Below are 19,507 nucleotides of genomic sequence, written 5' to 3'. Positions count from 1 at the left end.
GATACATTTACAAGACGACAATGATGTAATGAATCATACACGAGTTTACAAGTAAAAAAGCTTACAGTCTGCTCCGACAGAGTTTCATTAGAAGTTATGTGCACTAAGTAGCTCTTATGTTGCAATAAGCCGTTTATTCTTTTTTTAAAGTTGTTTTATTTCTCCGTTTTTCTAAGTAACATCAGTCCCACCATCTCCTCCTATAGTGACGATCTCTGCCCTCCAAAAAAAAAAAAAAAAAGCATTATCACGTGAAGGAGTAGTGACTGGCGGCAGGGGGGGCGGGGTCAACTGGACCATCTCGACCAATCGTGGCCTCTGTTTATTCCCCAATAAACATTGCGACCTCACCGCCGCCGGGTTTCAGTGTGGCAGAGGAGGCAGAGACCGACAGACAGGGAGCACGTCAACGTAACGTCAACGTGAACGAGGCCGAGTCTCTGCGTCCACACACACACACACATACACATACACGCACGGGAGAGAAGACACTCAGTGGACACTAAAAGATACGACCGCACAACCATGAGTGAAGCATCGTCCTGGAGAGACGCAGACCTCTGACTTGACATCGACTTTTTTTTTTTTAATTTTACCACCGGAAACCCGTTAGCTTGTGTGGCTAACGCGAGCTAGCTTTAGCTAAGTTAGCTCTCCCTCGCTCTCTCTCCCCCTCCTCTCTCTCGCTCTCTCTCCTCTCTCTCTCCATGCAACTGACCTCCACCACCACCACAACACAGACGCATTGGGTATCATTTGCTCGCTAGGTTGGGGTCGTGCCCAGTGGACGGTTCCCGAATATGATCCATAATGAGTCAAAGAGATACCTTAGTTCACCTGTTTGCTGGAGGGTGAGTATTATTACATTATTGTTATTTCCATCATTATTCCCATGTCATGTAACATGTATATAACCGCCGCCGAGCTAGCTTAGAGTTAGCTTCCACGCTCAGGGGGCTAACAAGCCGTCGCTAACCCGTGTAGCTACACACACACGTACACACCAACACTGGGGGTTTGTTTGTTTGTTTATATAGCCATTTTCACGATATATATGCATTTAATGTGATTTGGTTAGTGGATTCAACGCTTAGCTAAACATCTGTGTTAGCATCAGTCGTGTCACCCGTCGTGTTTGTGCATGTGCGCCCGTGGGGTGAGCTCAATGTCACAAGTTACAATGACATTTCAATGTATGAATGAAATGGCTGGTGTGTGTGTGTGTACTGCGTGTGTGTGTGCGTGAAGCGCGTAAGTAAGTGTATTCGTAGCCTAATCAGGAAATAGTAGCTGGTAGTGTTGTAATCAAGACCACCTAACCCGAGCCCGAGTCAAGACCACTCTGAAAGGGTCCAGTGCGAGACCATTTTCATTTTTAAGACCATTACTGTATTCAGTACTAGTACTCATAATAATCATGTGGCTGTATATTTACATTATTCCTCAGCTAAAAAGAACAGATCGTTTTATGTGACATCTGAAATCTGTGCATTGAACAGACACAGCACAGAAGCTGCTGAAGTCTCTGCCACTTTTTACACTGGTGCAACCACGTTTTTCAGATGGTTACACAAGCATATACTCTTATAGAGCAATTTTAATTATGTTAAAGTTATTGAATTGCAGTATATAATACAAAGTGAGCAAGTAGACAGAGAGACATTTGCTGTTAGAAAAAAATAGATGTCACTGCAGCTGTGGTCTTGACTGGTCTCTCGAGTACTATGACACTAGTTGCTGGTTTATATCTTTTTTATATTGAGTATAAACCCTCACGTTTAGCATGGTGTTTTAAGAACATGCGTGGTTAAAAAGGAAAAGTGAGCCAAACCCACTTCTGGTTTCATCAGCCGGGGGAAAGGTACAGACCGGTGAGTGCATCAAAACAAACGTGGGCAAACTGCCACTGAAAGGTCACAGCAGAGAAAAACACAGTGTTTAGAAATCACAGACAAAACAAAACAGTTGTGTATGTGTGTGTATATGTGTGTGTGTGCCGTGTGACCCGACACAACATCTCTAAAATAGTGCGTGGAGTCCAGTCTAGTCTTTTCTGTCGTTCGTTGGTTCTGCCAAGTGTGATGAAGGGGATGAATGTTGCAGCCCGGGTTGTATGTACATATAGCTGCAGTCTGGTTCCTGGTTCATAGTATAGAAAGTTTGTGAATCCACGATTTCACCTTTTTTTTAAAAAGTGGGTGAAACAACAATGTTTACATTCTGACAGACACTTTGCAAAATTCACCGTAGTAGTCAAACTGCACCACTTTATCTCAGGCACCTCAGGCTTTATTTCCATTGCAGGCAAATAAGCATTTCATTTACTACTTTTACAACCTCAGTGACTCATACTGTGTTCTTAGAGCCTGTATTGTGAGGCTGGTTTAAAACTCTAACCTAACTAATGTATTTGAATAAACAATTATGGCCAAACTACTCTAGTCTCATGCTGCTGGTTTAAATGTTGTGTATCAAGCTACAACCACACTATCCAGCACCACAGTGGGATCAAATCTGACTCCTCACCTATGCATGTTTCCCCTGTGCCAGTGTCCTGTCTCTGTTGTGTGTACGGTCCCAGCTCGACGGCCATTGGCTCACCTGTGCCAAAAAGTTTGTTGACAAGATTAACTATCTCCTTCTCTGTTGCTGTCTGAAATTTAACCTTAACTAAAAGATAAGTGTTGCCGCTCCCCTTTTTGATTTCCCCCCTTTTACTTTGACTCAACATAATACAGTGTCTCATCAGGGTCTGTTCATTTATTTAGGTCATGCAGATATTGTTTTATGTTCTCTCTTATCAGTCTTATTATTTGTTAAATGGTCAGGTGATTTTCCTGGTAATAAAATGATGCCCTGGATTTAGCCATGTGTTTGTACAAAACATGGAGTTGTGCCTAACTGAAGGTCTTGGCTGAAGATTTTGTTAATATATAACCAATAAACATTTTAAATTTGGCAGCAGAAGTGAGAAACAACACACCTACAAACATTTCCTTACATGTTGGCCGACTGGTTTCATTCCCAAAGCTTACAGACATTTGTTTTTCAGCTGCGAGAGTTCGGATTTGATACATCCTTGTATGAAAATACATAGATATGCGAGGTAGGAATGCGGAGTGGCAGTGAATAGATGCTTTCTGTTGTTCACCAAGAAACACAAAGCATTCCTGACTGGCTCTCACTGTTCCCACTCTGGGTTATTTCTTGTCTACGGGCCAGGGAGCTGGAGTATCCAACTAACCACACTGTTACCTAATTTATTTATGCAAGAAAAGAAAAAAAAACTCTTTGCACACACATTTTTAACCATCCAGATCGTTGTTGACGTTGAAAAAGGACATTTAATATCGTTCTGTCAGGCTGAGACCGGACATTGTTTTGCTCTTTGACCTCTCACCTCCACCTTCACCATCTTATGTGTCTCTCTGTCAGATGTGGGGGCACGGTAGGAGCCATATTAACTTGTCCTCTGGAAGTAGTGAAGACCCGACTGCAGTCCTCCTCCATCACCCTCTATGTGTCTTCTGAGGTGCAGCTCAGCACCGTCAACGGGGCCAGTGTGGCCCGCATGTCCCCGCCGGGCCCCCTGCACTGTCTCAAGTGGGTATATTAAACATTTATCACCATCACACTCTTATACCTAAAATGTTTTAGATGCAGCATATAAAGTTTTACAGTAATATCAAGTAAATGTTGCCTCTTATGGTTTAAAATTTCAGCTTTAACCTTTTAAAAAATGAGCATATCTGGTCATAGCTCCTCTCCCCTGCTCTCCCAGAGAAGTTTGGCAGCAGAGTCGCAGTTCATCCTTCAACAGGCACCATGTTGTTTCTGTTGTTGTTTGATCTGGCTGATGTGCCCTTACTACTGCCAACTGCTCCCTGAAAGCCTACTCCAAACCCTCACCCCTTGGGAAAACTACACACAGGGAGCACATGTTGGCCGCTTGAGCCAAACAGGAAATTTCATAACAAATCCAACTATTATTACTTTTTGTAGCTTGTGTGAAAGTTTCATCAATGTGTTGTTATTCATGGCTCGGCGTGTCTGCTATGACGGACCTTTTCCTACTTTAGGACGCTGCACCAAGCCTGTGGAAAAAAGTATGTTTGATGCCTGGAAAGCCATGGAAACCACTTAACTCAGTCACATTTAATTGAGGCAGGTGTGGCAGGTAAAGCTTGGTTGTGGAAGACTGGCATTAGATTGCTAATTAAAAGTGTTGGCCATACTTTCAAATGCATTGCTACAGACTCACAGACTAGTTTCAGTCTGTTTATTTAGTGGCATCAGCAGCACAGGTTTAAGCAGCTTGCAGGAAAACAAAGAGTGCTGGCATGTCTTGTATTTTTGTCAAAACCTAAAATTAATCATGGAGTTAGCTAAAGCTGGTATAGCTCAATGGAAATAGACTGGAGAACACACAGCCTGTTGTAGGCAGTGGTACAGTACGGTCAGTGAAGTGAGGCTGCATAAAAATTTCAACATATTCATCTGGCCAGTCACTGCACACTGCAGCCACAGCAGCCAAAAGGGGCACAGCAGCATGTGGACGTGACACACAGCTGGGAAAAGCAAAGCAGATTTTGTTTTTCTAATAGATGAGAAAACACAACTATATTATGGTGTTGTTTCTTAAGTTGCAATCTTACAGTGTTTCTGTAAAGCAGAGGGAAAGAAAACAGAGATTAACATATTATGCAACTCTTTTAACTGGAAAATATTTCCCCCTACGCGCGCGTGTGTGTGTTGCGTTCCTGAGATCTTGCAGTGTTCATTACCCTCAGCAGCAATACAGAAGAGTTGAGTGGCCAAAACAACAGACAACTGATTACTGCCAATTTTTCTATTCTTGGATCCCCCATTAGTTAAGAGCTTTGAATGTTTGGCTGAAGCTCCTACTGTGGGTGGAACCAGAGGAAAGGCCGGTCATTAAAATCTGGACAGGTTAACAGCTTCCTTAATATTCAGCTGTTGCTGTTTAAGTAAAAAAAAAAACTTTAAAAAAGTCTTATATGGCCTCTGTATTGGAGGTGGGACAGCAACATCTTCAACTGACCAATACCATCCTTGTGTTACCAGATAAACCTGTTATTTTAATTGCACAGTAGAGCATCAGAGAAGGGACATTGTTAGCAGAAAGGGTTTAAATGGAAGTGATAAGTCACGCCCTACAGCGTCTGAATTGCGATGATGCAATCATACGATACGATTGTATAATATTTATGTGTGTGTTTGTTGTGCAGGTTGATATTGGAGAAAGAAGGACCTCGTTCACTCTTCAGGGGCTTGGGGCCAAACTTGGTGGGCGTGGCACCTTCTAGGTGAGACGACGTGTCCACTTCATCTTCATCCTGTTAATGTGCACCTCTCATTTAAAGATATGTTAGAGCTGTGATATTAAAGACACAAGTTGTGGCTTTAGGATTTCTGAGTAAATGAGTCTTTAATGACATTGAATGTCAGTCTCCTGTGTTATTAATCCTCTAGATTAATACAGGGTTTGTTTTTTGAAGGATTAAAGTGATCCATGAATCCATGATGAGTGACAGGAATTTATTTATAATAATGGAGCTAATTAATTCTTTGTTTTAAGTATTTGTTTTCAATACTGTAAAGAATATTTCTGAATGTGCTAGAGATGTTACTAACCTTATTATAACATACTGTATAATTGCTCCTTTCCCATTAATTGTACCAAAAGACAAAAAGTCTATATCCATGCTAAGCAGCAGCTCAGTTCACTGTTTGAGCTGAATATGAACATGATGCCTGTAACTGCCTTGTTAACAAGCATATTACCTTTTGATTTACATGCCAGCTGTCAGCATGTTGATGTGTGGTGCTTAACTTAAACAGGGGCGCTGGCAGCTTATGCACTCACACTGGTGGTCGTTTTTCCTCTCCTTCACTTCCACTTCGTAACCCAGCAAACCAACCGGTGGCTGCTGTGAAAATGCTATTCCACCGCACCGCAGGCGCTTTAACCTGCCGTAGCAAGAAAAGCATCAGAATCAGCAGATTTAAGAACGGCCGTCTTGAAGTGTTTCAGTGTCCTGGTGTCTGATGGACACGGCTTCAAGGCACAGTGGCGTTACTATTCTGCTCGATGGCGTTCACCTGCACTCCAGCATAATTTCTGATGTTGGTAATAAAAAACCTTTATGGATCCTGTTTTTACGGGGAGGAATGGCTGTGAGGAACATTGGTGTTATGTAACCACTGCAGGGATCCTTGAGGTTACTTGCTGACGAAGACGCTTTAGGGGGGGATCCACGGCCATTTAGCTTTCATCCATCTTGGCGGCTTTCTCAGCAGTTTTTGTGCTGCTCACTGGATGATGACGTGCTCTTTTGGAAACGTAGCAACAGCAGGAGCATTTTCAGAAAAACACCGAGTCTATGTGATGGGGAAATAAGACTGCGGTTAGGTAATAATGTATGTAACTGTTGTGATCATTAATTACCCTCCTGCGGTAGGGAAAGGGGAGTAAAGTGGCAGCTAATGGGCAGTGGGTAATGCTGGGTGCCAGTGCTAAGCAGTTGTAAAGTGTTTGGATAGCATGTTAGCATCTAAGGTGAGTGACATCAACGGGACCTGCCGAGCTGTGACGCAGATTTAAAGACAAACCGGTCTTTATCATGTGATTGATTAGCTTTAAGCATCATTAACGGACTTGACTAAGCACATTTGAGTAATGACAGTAGACCCCAACCAGATGGCGCGTTATACAGTGCTGTTGCTGCTAGAAAGAAAAAAGCAAAAGCAGCTTTAGTTAAAAGTATGAGCATGAGCGTTGTGACCTTCTTTAAATTAGGTGCAAACAAATAAAGACACTTAGTGGAAACAGATGAAGATGTGCTTTTACACTGAAAAGCCTCTTTGCTGAGACGGCTAATTAAGCTGAACCTGACGCAGGGAGGGGTTCTCATGTTAATGTAGTGTAATTAATAAGCAACCCTGCTTCTGGAGGCGCACAGTAGTAAACTGAGACTAATTAGCTTTTACTCAAAAACACAAAAGCAGGACTTACAGTATTGTGCAAAGGTTTTAGGCAGATGTGATTAAAAATGCTGTAAACTAACAATGCTTTCAAAAATTGAACTGTTAATAGAAGGGATGCACCAAGTCTTTTTTTCCACCGATACCGATAATCGATAACTTCCTGCTTCTCATAACCGATGTCAATACAGATAACCAATAACGTCCTTAATAGTTTATAAACACACCTGAGGTAAAGAAAGGCTGAGATGTAGTGAATAAAGAATTTAACATTACAGCTCTGCCTGTGACTTAACCAAATAATAGAACTGACATCACTACATACAAACAGTTTATGACTCTTGAAAAAACATTTGTTATTGTTTCCAATCCACTGAGGAGGCAAACGGACTGAAAGCAATTATATGATTATAACTGACTTTAGTAATGTCATTATCTGACTTATCCGTATATTTGCCGATAATATCAGCCAATATCGGGCCGATAATTATCTGTAACGATAGTTGTCGTGTGTCCCTAGTTAATAGTTTATTTTCATCAGTTTATGAAATGCAATGAATAAACAGGAGAGAAATCTAAATCAAATCAATGTTTTGTTGTAACCACGCTTTGACTTCAAATAGATTAAATTCTTTTACAGTAGGTAAACTTGCACAGACCCCTCCCTGATGGTATTGCATGATGGACAAGCATTCTTACCTTACAGTATTTTTTTTTACACCTCCATAAAACTTTTGCACAGTACTTACTGTATATAAACTGTTTATCACTGTTCAGGTTTAACATGCACTGACACTTTTTCTTTCTTCTACTCTCAACAGAGCAATCTACTTTGCTGCTTACTCTACTGCCAAAGAGAAACTGAACGGTGTGTTGGAACCGGACTCCACACAGGTACACATGGCGTCGGCTGGAATGGCAGGTAACTATACATTTAAGGGCACAGATTATATCAAAAAGAAAAAAAAAAGTAAAACCATGTCAATCTTTTAAACTGTTGTAACTGAAAAAAACTCGTAAAACATTTCCAGCATGCTTGTGAGAAATGCTGAGTAAGTGGACCCGGTCTGGTTCAGTGCTGGTAAGCGTAGAAGACTAGCGGAGTTGCATATAAAAAGCTATGTGTGATGTAGGTGTTAAAATGCTGCAGTGAGCTTTTGCATGAATCGCTCTGGAGATGAAGCCGTGTTAGGACTAGTTTGTGTCACGCTTGAAGCTGAAGACTTTTCTCCTTAAGACCCTGTGTATATATAAAAACAAGTTTATCCTGTTTCCTTCACCCTTTCCCCAGACTTCCCTTCGTACTGCACCTTAAGTAACCCTGAAACAGTTTAATTAAGAATGTAGGTCGACTTAAATATTCCATCATCACTCTCTGATGGTTTGTATGTCAAGGGTAGGGTATGTGCACTTATGTCACACTGACCCAGCTGGGAATGCCGAGCCATTACAATGTGGGTCAGACGGAACGAGAGGCAGCTGCATCTAGTGTGTGTGTGTGTGTGTCGGAGAATCTAACAGGTTCACGGTGGTGCCACTTTTAGAGCACCGTGACTCAGGCTTTTCCGACTGCTCAGTCAAGGTCAGCGTTCGTCAGTACGTCTCTGTCCGGTCCCACTGAGCCGAGCTGACAGGGTGACGAGGTGTCAACTGTCCCAGCCATGAATCTGCTCCCTTTCAATGACACATGATACCTACAGCAGAGGTTGGAGCTGACCTCTGCCACAGTTAACAATGGATGGATATACACTTGGTTAGGAAAGTTGCCCCCAAGCTAAAGCAGGGCGCAGATGTTAGTTTTAGAGCCTCACAACACTATTTTTAGTCTACATACAGTTTGCTAACCAATGGTTCCCAATAGGGATGTCACGATTCTAGATTTTCTTGGTATGATTATTATCAGAAAAATAATCGCAGTATTGCGATTATCTATTTTTTTGCATCAATTATTTTCACAACATTATGAATGTGTAAAATCAAATATAGTCAAAATATAATAACATTTTTTTTATCTGTAAAAATAGGACCAATAATAAATCCCTCAGGGGCAGTTTTTTGAAATATTATTATATTATTTGATATGTTATATCAATTGTTTATATTATATCAGTTATTTATTTATTTATTACAAATGGGACGCTAACATTTAAATTCCTACCAATTCAATGTTACGTTAGGTAAATGGACCAGTATCTGTGCATTTACCTTTATTTTGGCGCACATCTGCTGATATGGTTCCTACATAATCTTTTTTTGGACAGTATTTAGGAACCTTTAAGATTAATTAATTGGGGCGTTTAATACCGCAATTAATTGTGAAAACAAGTATTTGTGACATCCCTAGTTCCCAATGTAAGGATTGTGGGTTATGATACGACTCCGCAGCAGATAAATATTGCTCTTGTATTAATCATTGTTTTGTAGCTGTGTTCTCCTAACATGTCCCTTCTGCTGTCCTGGTTGTGGGACGAATCATTTCGTATGAATATGGTGGGTAATTTCCTGAGGGGATAATCAGAGGGGAGTGGGTTCAAGTTAAATGGTTGCATGCCGGTCATTTTGCTACACACAAGCCTGTGTCTGTTTTAGGCTTTAACTCTACCGTAGCTCTCCTCTCGCACGGGCATGAGACCCCCGCACCGCCAGGGGTCTCTAGCTGCATCTGTGAGGAGTTACTTGGGTCTGCGTGAGTACTCACCACAGATCTGTGCTTCTTTTTTGTCTTTTTTTTTTTTCTAAACATAATATCTGGTTGTTCTCCTTCTCTCCACGCATCTCTGTCCTCTTTTACTTATCATCTAGGTCACTGGATAAGAAGCAGCCTTTTTTAAAACTGCTGTTTGCATGACACATACAATATTTATGACATTCACCCCCCCCCCCACTGGCACACATAGGGTAGTATAGAGGGGCTGTCTCTCTCTCTCTCTTTCTCTCTCCCTCTCTCTCTTTATGCTGCCCCACTGACTTTGTACTTTTCTTATCAACATCATGTTTACATTGTGTTAACTTTTACATCATGAGTGCAGCTTAAAGAGCATTTCTATCTTAAATACAAAAAAGTACACTTATGTGTCGCAGATTTCAAGATTTGGGGAAAAAACGTAACCCCCGTTGTGTTTTTGTTTCTCCCTCCACAGGTTTTACAGCCATCACAGCAACCAATCCAATATGGCTCATAAAGACGCGTCTGCAGCTGGATGCGAGGTAAACATGACACTAGGGTGTGAACTTTAAGGCATTGCACAAACAGTTGTTCATTTGTAAGCTTTCCCTTCATGCTTATTTTCATTACCTCTCCAGAACATCCACCTCAATCTTGTGCCTTCAAATGGACACTTGTTAGTTTTACTTTCCCATATGAATACCCTATAATTTAAAAAAAAAAAAATCAGACTCACTATAATGTTGCTGCTTTGTTCTGAAATTCCCGGAGACCCATTCACATCTGTATGCTATCCCCTGGGCTGCCTGGTTGTGTTCCATCTACTGCAATCACAAAGTTTCCAGCTGACAATTAACCTTATAGCTCATGCTCTACAGCTTTATAAAGGCCCTGTTTGTAGGATTATAAGGACCAAAAAGACACTGTGGCAGACAGACAGACAGGTATATTGCTTTGTGACACCTCCACACCCTCTAATCTGACCTCTCACTGAGAAGGGAAGGCTGAAAGCAACGCAAGACTGGGTGCAACTGTGTATTCAAGCTCAACACAAGAGCATTCATGACTTTGTTTTGATCAGAAAACAATTTCTGCTATTGAAGAATCAATGCAATGGAGTTTAGTCCTGTGCACTGTGCCTATGTGTACCTGAATGACAATAAAGATCTATCTATCTATCTATCTATCTATCTATCTATCTATCTATCTAGCCGCTCTGTCTTTTTACTTCTTGCTTTCTTTCTTTCTACCCATCTATCGCTATCTATGTACCTCTCTCTATCTATCATCCCCATCTCTGACTCTTTCTTTCTTTCTTTCTACCCTATATCTCTGTCTTTTTTATTTCTTTCTTTCTACTGTTGAGTTCCAGTCCTTGAATTTGTGTGTTCGTTTGATGAAGTACGCAGGAGATGTTCAATTACAATATTTTCCAAAATGTATTTATAAAAGAATCAACTAGAAAAAGAGATTGTTTGCAGAGCTCCTGACCACACTAAGTTTCCCTGACAAACATGCCGCAGCAGCATCAGTTCACGAAGTCTGATGCTGTCTCCTATCCCTGTCTGGCTTTATATTACTGATTACACAATTACAAGATATGATATGATTGAAGTGAATGCATCCTCATTGGCTGGAGTCCAACACGCCATCCTGCAGTGTTTAACCCCAATCTCATGCTTGGCCCTGGTCAGCTGTTGATAGCTCCCATCAAACAATGGACAAGAGAGAGAAAGAACAAGACACACAACCACCCGCATTCGTCAGCTTTCCCCTCCGTCAGCTGACTATCACAGTTACACTAGATACGAAGACCAGATATCCCAGCTGTTTATCAAACAACCAGTACACTCAGTCCCCGTGTGTAACTGCTACTTCCTCTGTCATGTGTATGTCATTCTCTGGGCTGTAAGAGCAAAACACAGTAATTACACCAATTATAGAAAAGTTGATTATATGCTTCATTATTAAACTGATTGTCACGAGCTTATCATATGTCTAAGGCAAATGTCAATATCCCAAACATTATAGCAATATATGATTTTGGGGTAAATATCACAACAATCCCGCTTTTGATCTCAGACTCCCCCTCTCTCTATCTATCTATCCATCCCCCTTTCTTTCCTTCTTTCTTTCTTTCTTTCTTACTACCCCTCTTTCTTTCTTTCTTTCTTTCTTTCTTTCTTTCTTTCTTTCTTTCTTTCTTTCTTTCTTTCTTTCTTTCTGTCTTCAAACTCTTCCAGTTTCTTCTACCTTTTTAACATTTCTACTGCTTTTCACCCACAGAAAGACACTCAATTCTCAGCTATACATACAAATATCAGAAGTGTTGCAAATATTTAGTTACTCAAGTAGACGCAGACAATATTGGGAGTCTTTTAAAATGTATTCTGAGGCTGCAGCTCACTCTCCCCGAGCACTATATAGCTGATGTTTTTCTGGTTTAACAGCATAATACTTGACAGATAGCACATCTGTTTACAGTGTTTGTGTCTGAAAGGCGTCAGAGCCTAGAAAAGGGACAAATTAGCACATCCACCTGTATGTGGTGTTTACATCTCCTCCAATCAGAGCTGATCAATGTCCACATCTGCTACATTTGACTGAGAGTGACTGATAATTAAGCAACAAAAAACAGATGTTTGTGGGTGTCAGAGTTTATTTGACCATTTGAAATGTAGATTTTTTTTTCACAATGTGTCCTTTTTCCTGTCTGTCCTCAGGAATCGAGGCGAGCGCAGGATGAATGCGTTTGAGTGCGTGCGGCGGGTGTATCAGGCAGACGGCCTGCGAGGCTTCTACAGGGGAATGTCGGCGTCCTACGCCGGCATCTCAGAGACTGTGATCCACTTTGTGATCTATGAAAGCATCAAACGGCGCATCTTGGAGGCCAAGGCACCGCAGAACATGGACGAGGAGGAGGAGGTGTCCAAAGACGCCTCAGACTTCGTGGGCATGATGCTCGCTGCCGCCACCTCCAAGACCTGTGCCACAACTATCGCTTATCCTCATGGTGAGCGTCGGATTAGCACCACGCTAATAACGTAGGCTGCGTTGCTTTTACTTTGTCATCTTCTTTTAACCTCTTCCCTTCCCTTTTCTCGTTGCCTCTGCAGAAGTGATCCGCACCAGGCTACGTGAGGAGGGCTCCAAGTATCGCTCTTTCTTCCAGACTCTAACGACAGTGCCCAAAGAGGAGGGCTATCGCGCCCTGTACCGCGGCCTCACCACCCACCTGGTACGACAGATCCCCAACACGGCCATCATGATGTGCACCTACGAGTTGGTGGTCTACTTCCTGAACGGTTAAAGTCTTCCCTCGCCCTTCTAGACAGTATATGTAACCCTGCCCCCTATTCGGAGACGGAGAAAAAGAAAACGAGAGCAACTGCACACCAGTCAGCACAACGACCTGCTCAACCAGCAGAGGACAGAGACGCCACGACGATCCTTTTGTTTCTGTGAACACGAGCGGTTGTTTAGAAACAAGTTGGGGAGTTTTTTCTTTTTTTTGTGTAACCAAAGGGTCCGGCACAAGGAGGAGGGTTGAAGAGGTCCTCACATTGGTTTGGGGGGTTCTGGGTTTAGCTGTAGCAGAGAAACAGTTTTCCCTGTTTTTAATCTTTATTCCATCCTTTTCTCCCTTCGGTTATTATACACGTTGCTCGTGCAAAATGAGATTCAGAGAGCTTGAGAAAGGACCCGAGTCACAGTATATTCTGCCTCTAATAATACTAATAATAACTGAGAAATAGAGTAATTCATATCGTCACTACACAGTGGATATAAAGACCCTCTCCAGCTTCGTTTTCATGCTGATGATCAGTTGTTAATTTATCTCACTAGCGTCATGCACCATTCCCTGCATCCCCCAGAGGCCCAGAATACTAAGACGGCGAGCTGAAGTATTTGTCGAGGGTTCACAAGGAGGAAAATGGGTGCTTTGGCTCGATGAGAGAGGAAAGGGCGCAAGGGAAAAGGAGAGAGTTGAATGGGCGACGTGCCTTGTGTTGAGGATGTGACAACAGGCTACGGTGCACGCCTGGCTGTAGAAGGAGGCGGAGCTCCGTTTGACCTGTTACAACAAAAAGGATGTAGAAATGTAGTTGTACACTGGTGTCGTGTGATTTCAGGCGCCCTGAGCGAAGCTTTTTGACATATCGTGAGTAGAGACGCGCTCACCTGAAGGTTTTTACTACCCTCATACTGGTTGTGATATCCTCATGCCGCAGGAATTTACATGCATTTACTGCTCTTTACACACTACCTACTTAATGCGAGCGGGTATCTGCTCACTTTATTACACGTGAAGTCTGCGTAGCGACCTGTGAACCTGTACACGTACATGAAGAAGAGAGATTACAAAGGTGGGTCAGTCGGAGGGTAAAGAATAAAGTCACCAAACTAAACCAGAATATAATTCACTGTTCTAACTACTGGAATGTAAATAAACAGGAGGAATAACTTTTACTAAAAGCAAGGAAGTAAAACACTGACCAATATTGTGAATTAAAAATAAATATAATTAACAAATTTTAACAAAATGGTATATTGATAGATATATAAAAATGTAAGTGAGTGGGTTGCATTTGCCTGGTTGCCGGGTGAAATGCAAACATGTAGTGCGTCTTCTCTTAAAGAAGAGGGGATTTTCCTGCTTGTTGTCACCTTCTTCTCAAACAAGGGTGTTGGTCTTGTAGCACTTTTCAATGTCTTTCTCTAAAATCTTCATCTCATGTTGTTTTTCTTTTGTTTTGTTTGTTTTTCTTTGAGAGGATCCAGGCTAGTTTTTACCAGCGAGGACAATCCTCTTTGAGTTTACTCTGGAAAACCCGTTGTACAGTTAAAACCAGTGTGCGGAGGAAGTGGTCAGGATTTGCTCTGCATACATTAAAGCGCACATTAATTAAATCCAACCAGTATGTTTAAAAAAAAAAAAAAAAAAAAAGGAAATTGGAAAAAAAAAACATTCATTTCAACTGGTTAAAAATGAAATGGTTTTTTGTTCATTTGTCAGTGTTTTATGTGTTGTTGTCCTTCACATGGAACGGAAAGGTGCTTGCTCTCTGCTTTGGATTTTATTTTTTATTTTTTTCCATTTTTATGTCATAATTCAAATGGTTATAGTGACAGAAACAGTGTTTTGCTGTGACCTCATTTATCCTACCATACTTCACAAGTAACTGTCCCTCTGTAATCACATGACACAAGAGCCCGGCCTGTTGACAACTGTGCATTTTCACCACAAACTGCAAACTTCAAAGGGCCCCGGCGTCGCCCGCAGTGCTGTGTTTATGTTCCAGTGTATTTTAACTCTCATTGATAACTTATCCAAACACTTCACTGCTTCATAGGTCAGCGTGCTGGTGTGCAGCAGTAAGCAGCAGCAAGGGCATTTTTTCTTTTTTTTGGGCATAACATGCAGCTCGACTGCTTCAGTGTGAGTCCCCCAGATGCTTTTCTCTCTTTATTTTTTCTTCTTTCTTTCTCCTTTTCTTTTTTCCACTGAAATTACTGACGTGATCCTCAATGTGAACAGTGAACAGTTTTACAGCACACATGAAGGATGCATTAGATTAGCCTCATCGTACAAGTCTTATCAGAGATGTGCTCATGCTCGCACGAACCGTGCCATCAACACACACTGCTGATGTAGTGAGACACGAGTCCATGTGGGACTATGTTGCTGCTAGTAGTGACTGGATGCCTGTGTATCATGGTGCTGGCTACACTCCTATGGGTTTAAAACAGGACATGTAGTGTGAGTTGATTGTACCGTATGTGATTAAAGGGTCAGTTTACCCAAATAACAACAACACAAGTAATCCTCTCTTCAGTGGCGCTGTTTTTTTATTTCTCCGGGCTGTGAGATGCTGCCTCATCGCTTCAGAACAAAGTGAAGTAAATTTTGCTTTCTTCAATGCTGTGAGAACCACAAAGGAAATTGTATTAAACTCTAACGTGGTTAGATGTTGGCTGATACTTCAAACCTGTAGGAAAAAAATGCATAATATTTAATTTAATTTAGTTTTATTTAATTTTTCCTTGTTTGGGTAAACTGAGCCTTTTTAAACTGTAAATTTCTATGCATCTCTTTCACTTGTATCAGTGTCTCTTATTTGTCAGGTGATGCATTCTTCCCTGGTTATTTTTTCTTTTGCACCCACGTTTGCATCGTGTGCCAGAGTGTATGTGTGTGTATGTGTGTGTGAGCACTTGCTTAAGTGACAATCGTATGTTATTCAGTTGTGTCTTGTGTGTAAGAGACCATAGGAGTATGTGTGCACTCAGAAGAATAGCTGCAAACAGTGTTGTTTTTATCTGTCGAAATAAATTGTTGCCTTTTTCCTGACGCCCTTTGTTTTGTTCCATGTTGTCACTAATGAGCCGACTGTGAGCGTGGCTCAGTCTATGCATTCTCTCATAACTGTTTTTGTAAAACAAAAAGTCAATAAAATGGAAAGAGTGCAAGTATATGTAAGCGTCAAAAATTCTCTGCTTGTCTGACAGTTTTTCTAAGTTGCTTTGGCGCAGTCTCTGAATAGGGATTGTACTGTACTATTTTGATTCTCAGAATGGTTCAAACAAATGTATTTGCCTATTTTCTCACAAAAGGCTATGTGCATTTTTTTATTAAATACAAAATCCAAATGTAGGAGAACATATCCTCAACTTACCCAGTGACGTGGTCGTCAGCCTGTAGTGTAATACCTACGTAAAGGAAATGTTAATGTTTCTGATAGTGTCAAAAAACAACAAAACAAAAACAAAACAACCACTTACGTTGTTTTATTTCAACCCTCTGAACTGACCATGTACTGTTGGACTATCTCTTTAAATAGAGGCTTTTGGAGCTGTTGTCATGGTTAATGGTACAGTCATAGACATATAAATATATATTTATATGTCTATGACTGTACCTACCATCCTCGCCATAGTTAACGACACTCATCTCTCATGGCATAGAGCTTCTTTGGTTAGGTTTTAGTGCCTGCAACTACTGTGTTAGTTTCAGGAAAAGACCACAAGGTTTGGATTTAATCAAGTAGCCTACGCCTACTTCAACAGTTGCTGTTGCCACAGTTCCAACAGCTGTACTGTGTTCTTTTTTCTCTCTCTTCTTTTTCCCTCTACTTTTTTTTCTCTTTCTCTTTTTTCTTCATTTAATTATTTTATTTTCTCTATATTGAAAAACAATAAACATTTTTTAAAGAAGAAAATTGCTAATTTTACATGAGTATAAAACATGGACACTTTGTCCTTACTGTATAGGCGACTACTTCACTGTTTTTTGCTCCTGTAATAATTGTCACAGCCACTAGATGTCGCCTAGCAACAAAATGTACTACTATAATGTAACTACACAGGTAATAAGTTGCTTTTTTTTCTCCTCAGGCGTTCTCCTCTCAATATTAAGTAAACAGCCCAATTCACAGCTACACACTAATGTAGTCATCATACATCTATTTGTGTTCTGCTTTTCAGACTCCTCATATAGATATTTTGTGTTTCTTCAGTCATTTAAAGTAGCCTATATTGTCGGTTTTCTGTCTCCTGTGCCTTTTCCCTCCCTGTGTGATCTTTGTGGGTGTTTGCTAGTCGAGGCCCATATTCATTAATCCACCTGTCATAGGAATAAGCCAAGTACCTATCATGTATCTGATTCTGGTGGGTGGAGCAATCACATTTCACATTTCAGGGCAGGATCCAGCTAGTCACTGCCTTTGTCTATTGTTTGCTGCTGTTCTGTAGTTCACAATGTGTTTATTACAGTCTTTATGTTGAAAACAGATGTTGGTGAAAATGGGTAAAGTTACTGTCTACCAAAACGAGCTGTAAATCAAAGCTCTGTAAAGCTAACATGAACTTTGCTTGTTGTTAATAGCCTGGTGATCATTGTTGCTATACCCCTCTCACATCTGTTTTGTTTAAAGTATAACATACATGTTCATCCCTAGATTTTGATGCAAGCAAAGACGTGTTGTCAGATTTGGTCAACAGATGCATCTCCACAGTTTGTAAAGAGGGGAAGTTGTCATACGTGTGGTAGAGACATGAAAGAGAGAGGATGAGTCATGTCAGTTATTCTACAGTTCCCATTTCCATTAATTGCCTGTATTGTGACACTTTTTACCCAAACTTTCATTTTTGTGTCTAATTAGCTATTGTGTTTCATCATATATGGTGATCATACTATTTTGTATTGCCTTGACTGAGCATTTTAGATTTCCATCCACCAGGTGGCAGTGTTGAGCTGCTGCGCTCCTGGCGAGGCCCTCTTCCTGTAAAGCATCGGCTCATTGGAGCAGATACTGGAAAATGACCTGCTGCTGCGGCTGCTGCCTCATTCCTCGCTTCAAAAGATGACAGACTCAAAATGAAACTATATTCTGCAGCACACACACAAACTGTGACATGAAATGACGCAACCAGCCACCAGCCAAACTCTGCTGACTGAAGCAGAATAAAAAATTTAAAAAACACTGATGTAAGGTGAATGATGGCATAGCCTCAACTGAGAAACACGCTTACCTAATTCACAGCTCATTTCCTGGCCTGAACAACAGCATCACATCATCACATTAGCTCCGGCAGGACCAGCCTGAGTCAGACAACACACATATTTATTTTGTGTCAGACTGAAAGGAAGGAAGGAATGTGTTCCCAAAACATACGCCACAATCTGCCAGTAACGTCAGTGTTCTTGAAATAATACAAAGTGCCTCAGGGTGTTGGTTGAGCCTCAGTAGTAAATTGAGCTTCTGGGACACACTGTGAATTGACGGCACAAAGAAAGAAGAAAAAAAAAACAGATTGAGCCAGTAGAGTGTCATTACTAGCACCTTGCCTACCTCTGAACTAGTATCATGTGATAAAATATCTGTTTTCCATTTCCAGTGTTTCTGTTGGGCTTTTGGCTCTGTGTTGTGATATTTTCTGCTGTCTGTCTTAATCAAAAACACACACAAAAAAAGAAAGAAGGGAATCTGGGCACTAATCTGTATTTGGGTTATATGGAGAGATTAAAGTTGTTTTTTTTATTCGGTCTTTACATATAGATCAAGTTTTTCATTTTCTTGCTTAAGGCGGTTTGGCACATGCATTGTAATTTCCACTTCTACTGAAGTGATTTCTCATGTCTGAGGTCCTGCAGAAGGAGGCTGCTTATCTGTCCATAAACAGTCCAATGATTTATCAGGGCATTTTCATTGAGTTGGTGGATTCACAAGAATGTGTTTTCTTCTCTTCTCTTTCTTTTTTTTTTTGCAAAAGAAAATTCAAAATCAAAGAAACAGAGGCTTCAATAGCCTACATGACTTCAGTCCCTATCATGTAAAACCTCCCTGCCTGGAAAATCTGAATGTCCGTTTGTGGGAAAGTGTCAAGAGATAACCCAGATGATGTCATTGGGGTTATTTTTTCACACTTTTGGAAATAAAAAGTAAATATTTCACATCCTGAGTCCCTGGCTCACTCGTTCAGTTTCCCATTGACCAAGTTGCAAGTTTTAAAACTTAAATCGAAATATTTTTGTATCGTTTATCCTCACATGTATCCAGCCAACATCATATAAAACCATACTTAACTCCTGGGTTGTGGCTAGCAGATTGATATCATGGGTCAGGGAGGTGAGTCTGGCTCTCAGACGGCAAAAATGCATTTCCGAAAGAGAGTGGTTGTCCGTTAAATTATTAATTTCTCTCTTATGCTATATAGCACATGTAAGGGAGGGACAACTGGCAGCGATCAGCTCTGTATCTGTGAAGCAATGCCCACTTTTCATCTCTGTTGTGAAATTTGATTTGGCCATAATTCATGTTTACCTGTAATTTTTCG

General features: G+C 41.0%; 1 protein-coding gene across 1 annotated transcript; it reads left to right on the top strand.

Moving 5' to 3' along the window:
* Positions 1 to 414: 414 nt before the first annotated feature.
* Positions 415 to 16,146, top strand: LOC146975737 (solute carrier family 25 member 36-A-like). Its single transcript, XM_085794968.1, has 7 exons — positions 415 to 851; positions 3,436 to 3,603; positions 5,250 to 5,327; positions 7,827 to 7,927; positions 10,146 to 10,212; positions 12,394 to 12,683; positions 12,787 to 16,146. The coding sequence occupies exons 1-7, from the start codon at positions 811 to 813 to the stop codon at positions 12,978 to 12,980; spliced, it is 939 nt and encodes a 312-aa protein (XP_085651094.1). The 5' UTR covers positions 415 to 810; the 3' UTR covers positions 12,981 to 16,146.
* Positions 16,147 to 19,507: the final 3,361 nt, after the last annotated feature.

The sequence above is a fragment of the Trachurus japonicus genome, chromosome 13, assembly GCF_045865225.1.
Source record: "Trachurus japonicus isolate A0001 chromosome 13, Traja_1.0".
In the NCBI taxonomy this organism is placed as follows: domain Eukaryota; kingdom Metazoa; phylum Chordata; class Actinopteri; order Carangiformes; family Carangidae; genus Trachurus; species Trachurus japonicus.
Note: the sequence above shows the minus strand (reverse complement) of the source record. Positions and strands in the feature narration are given on the sequence as shown.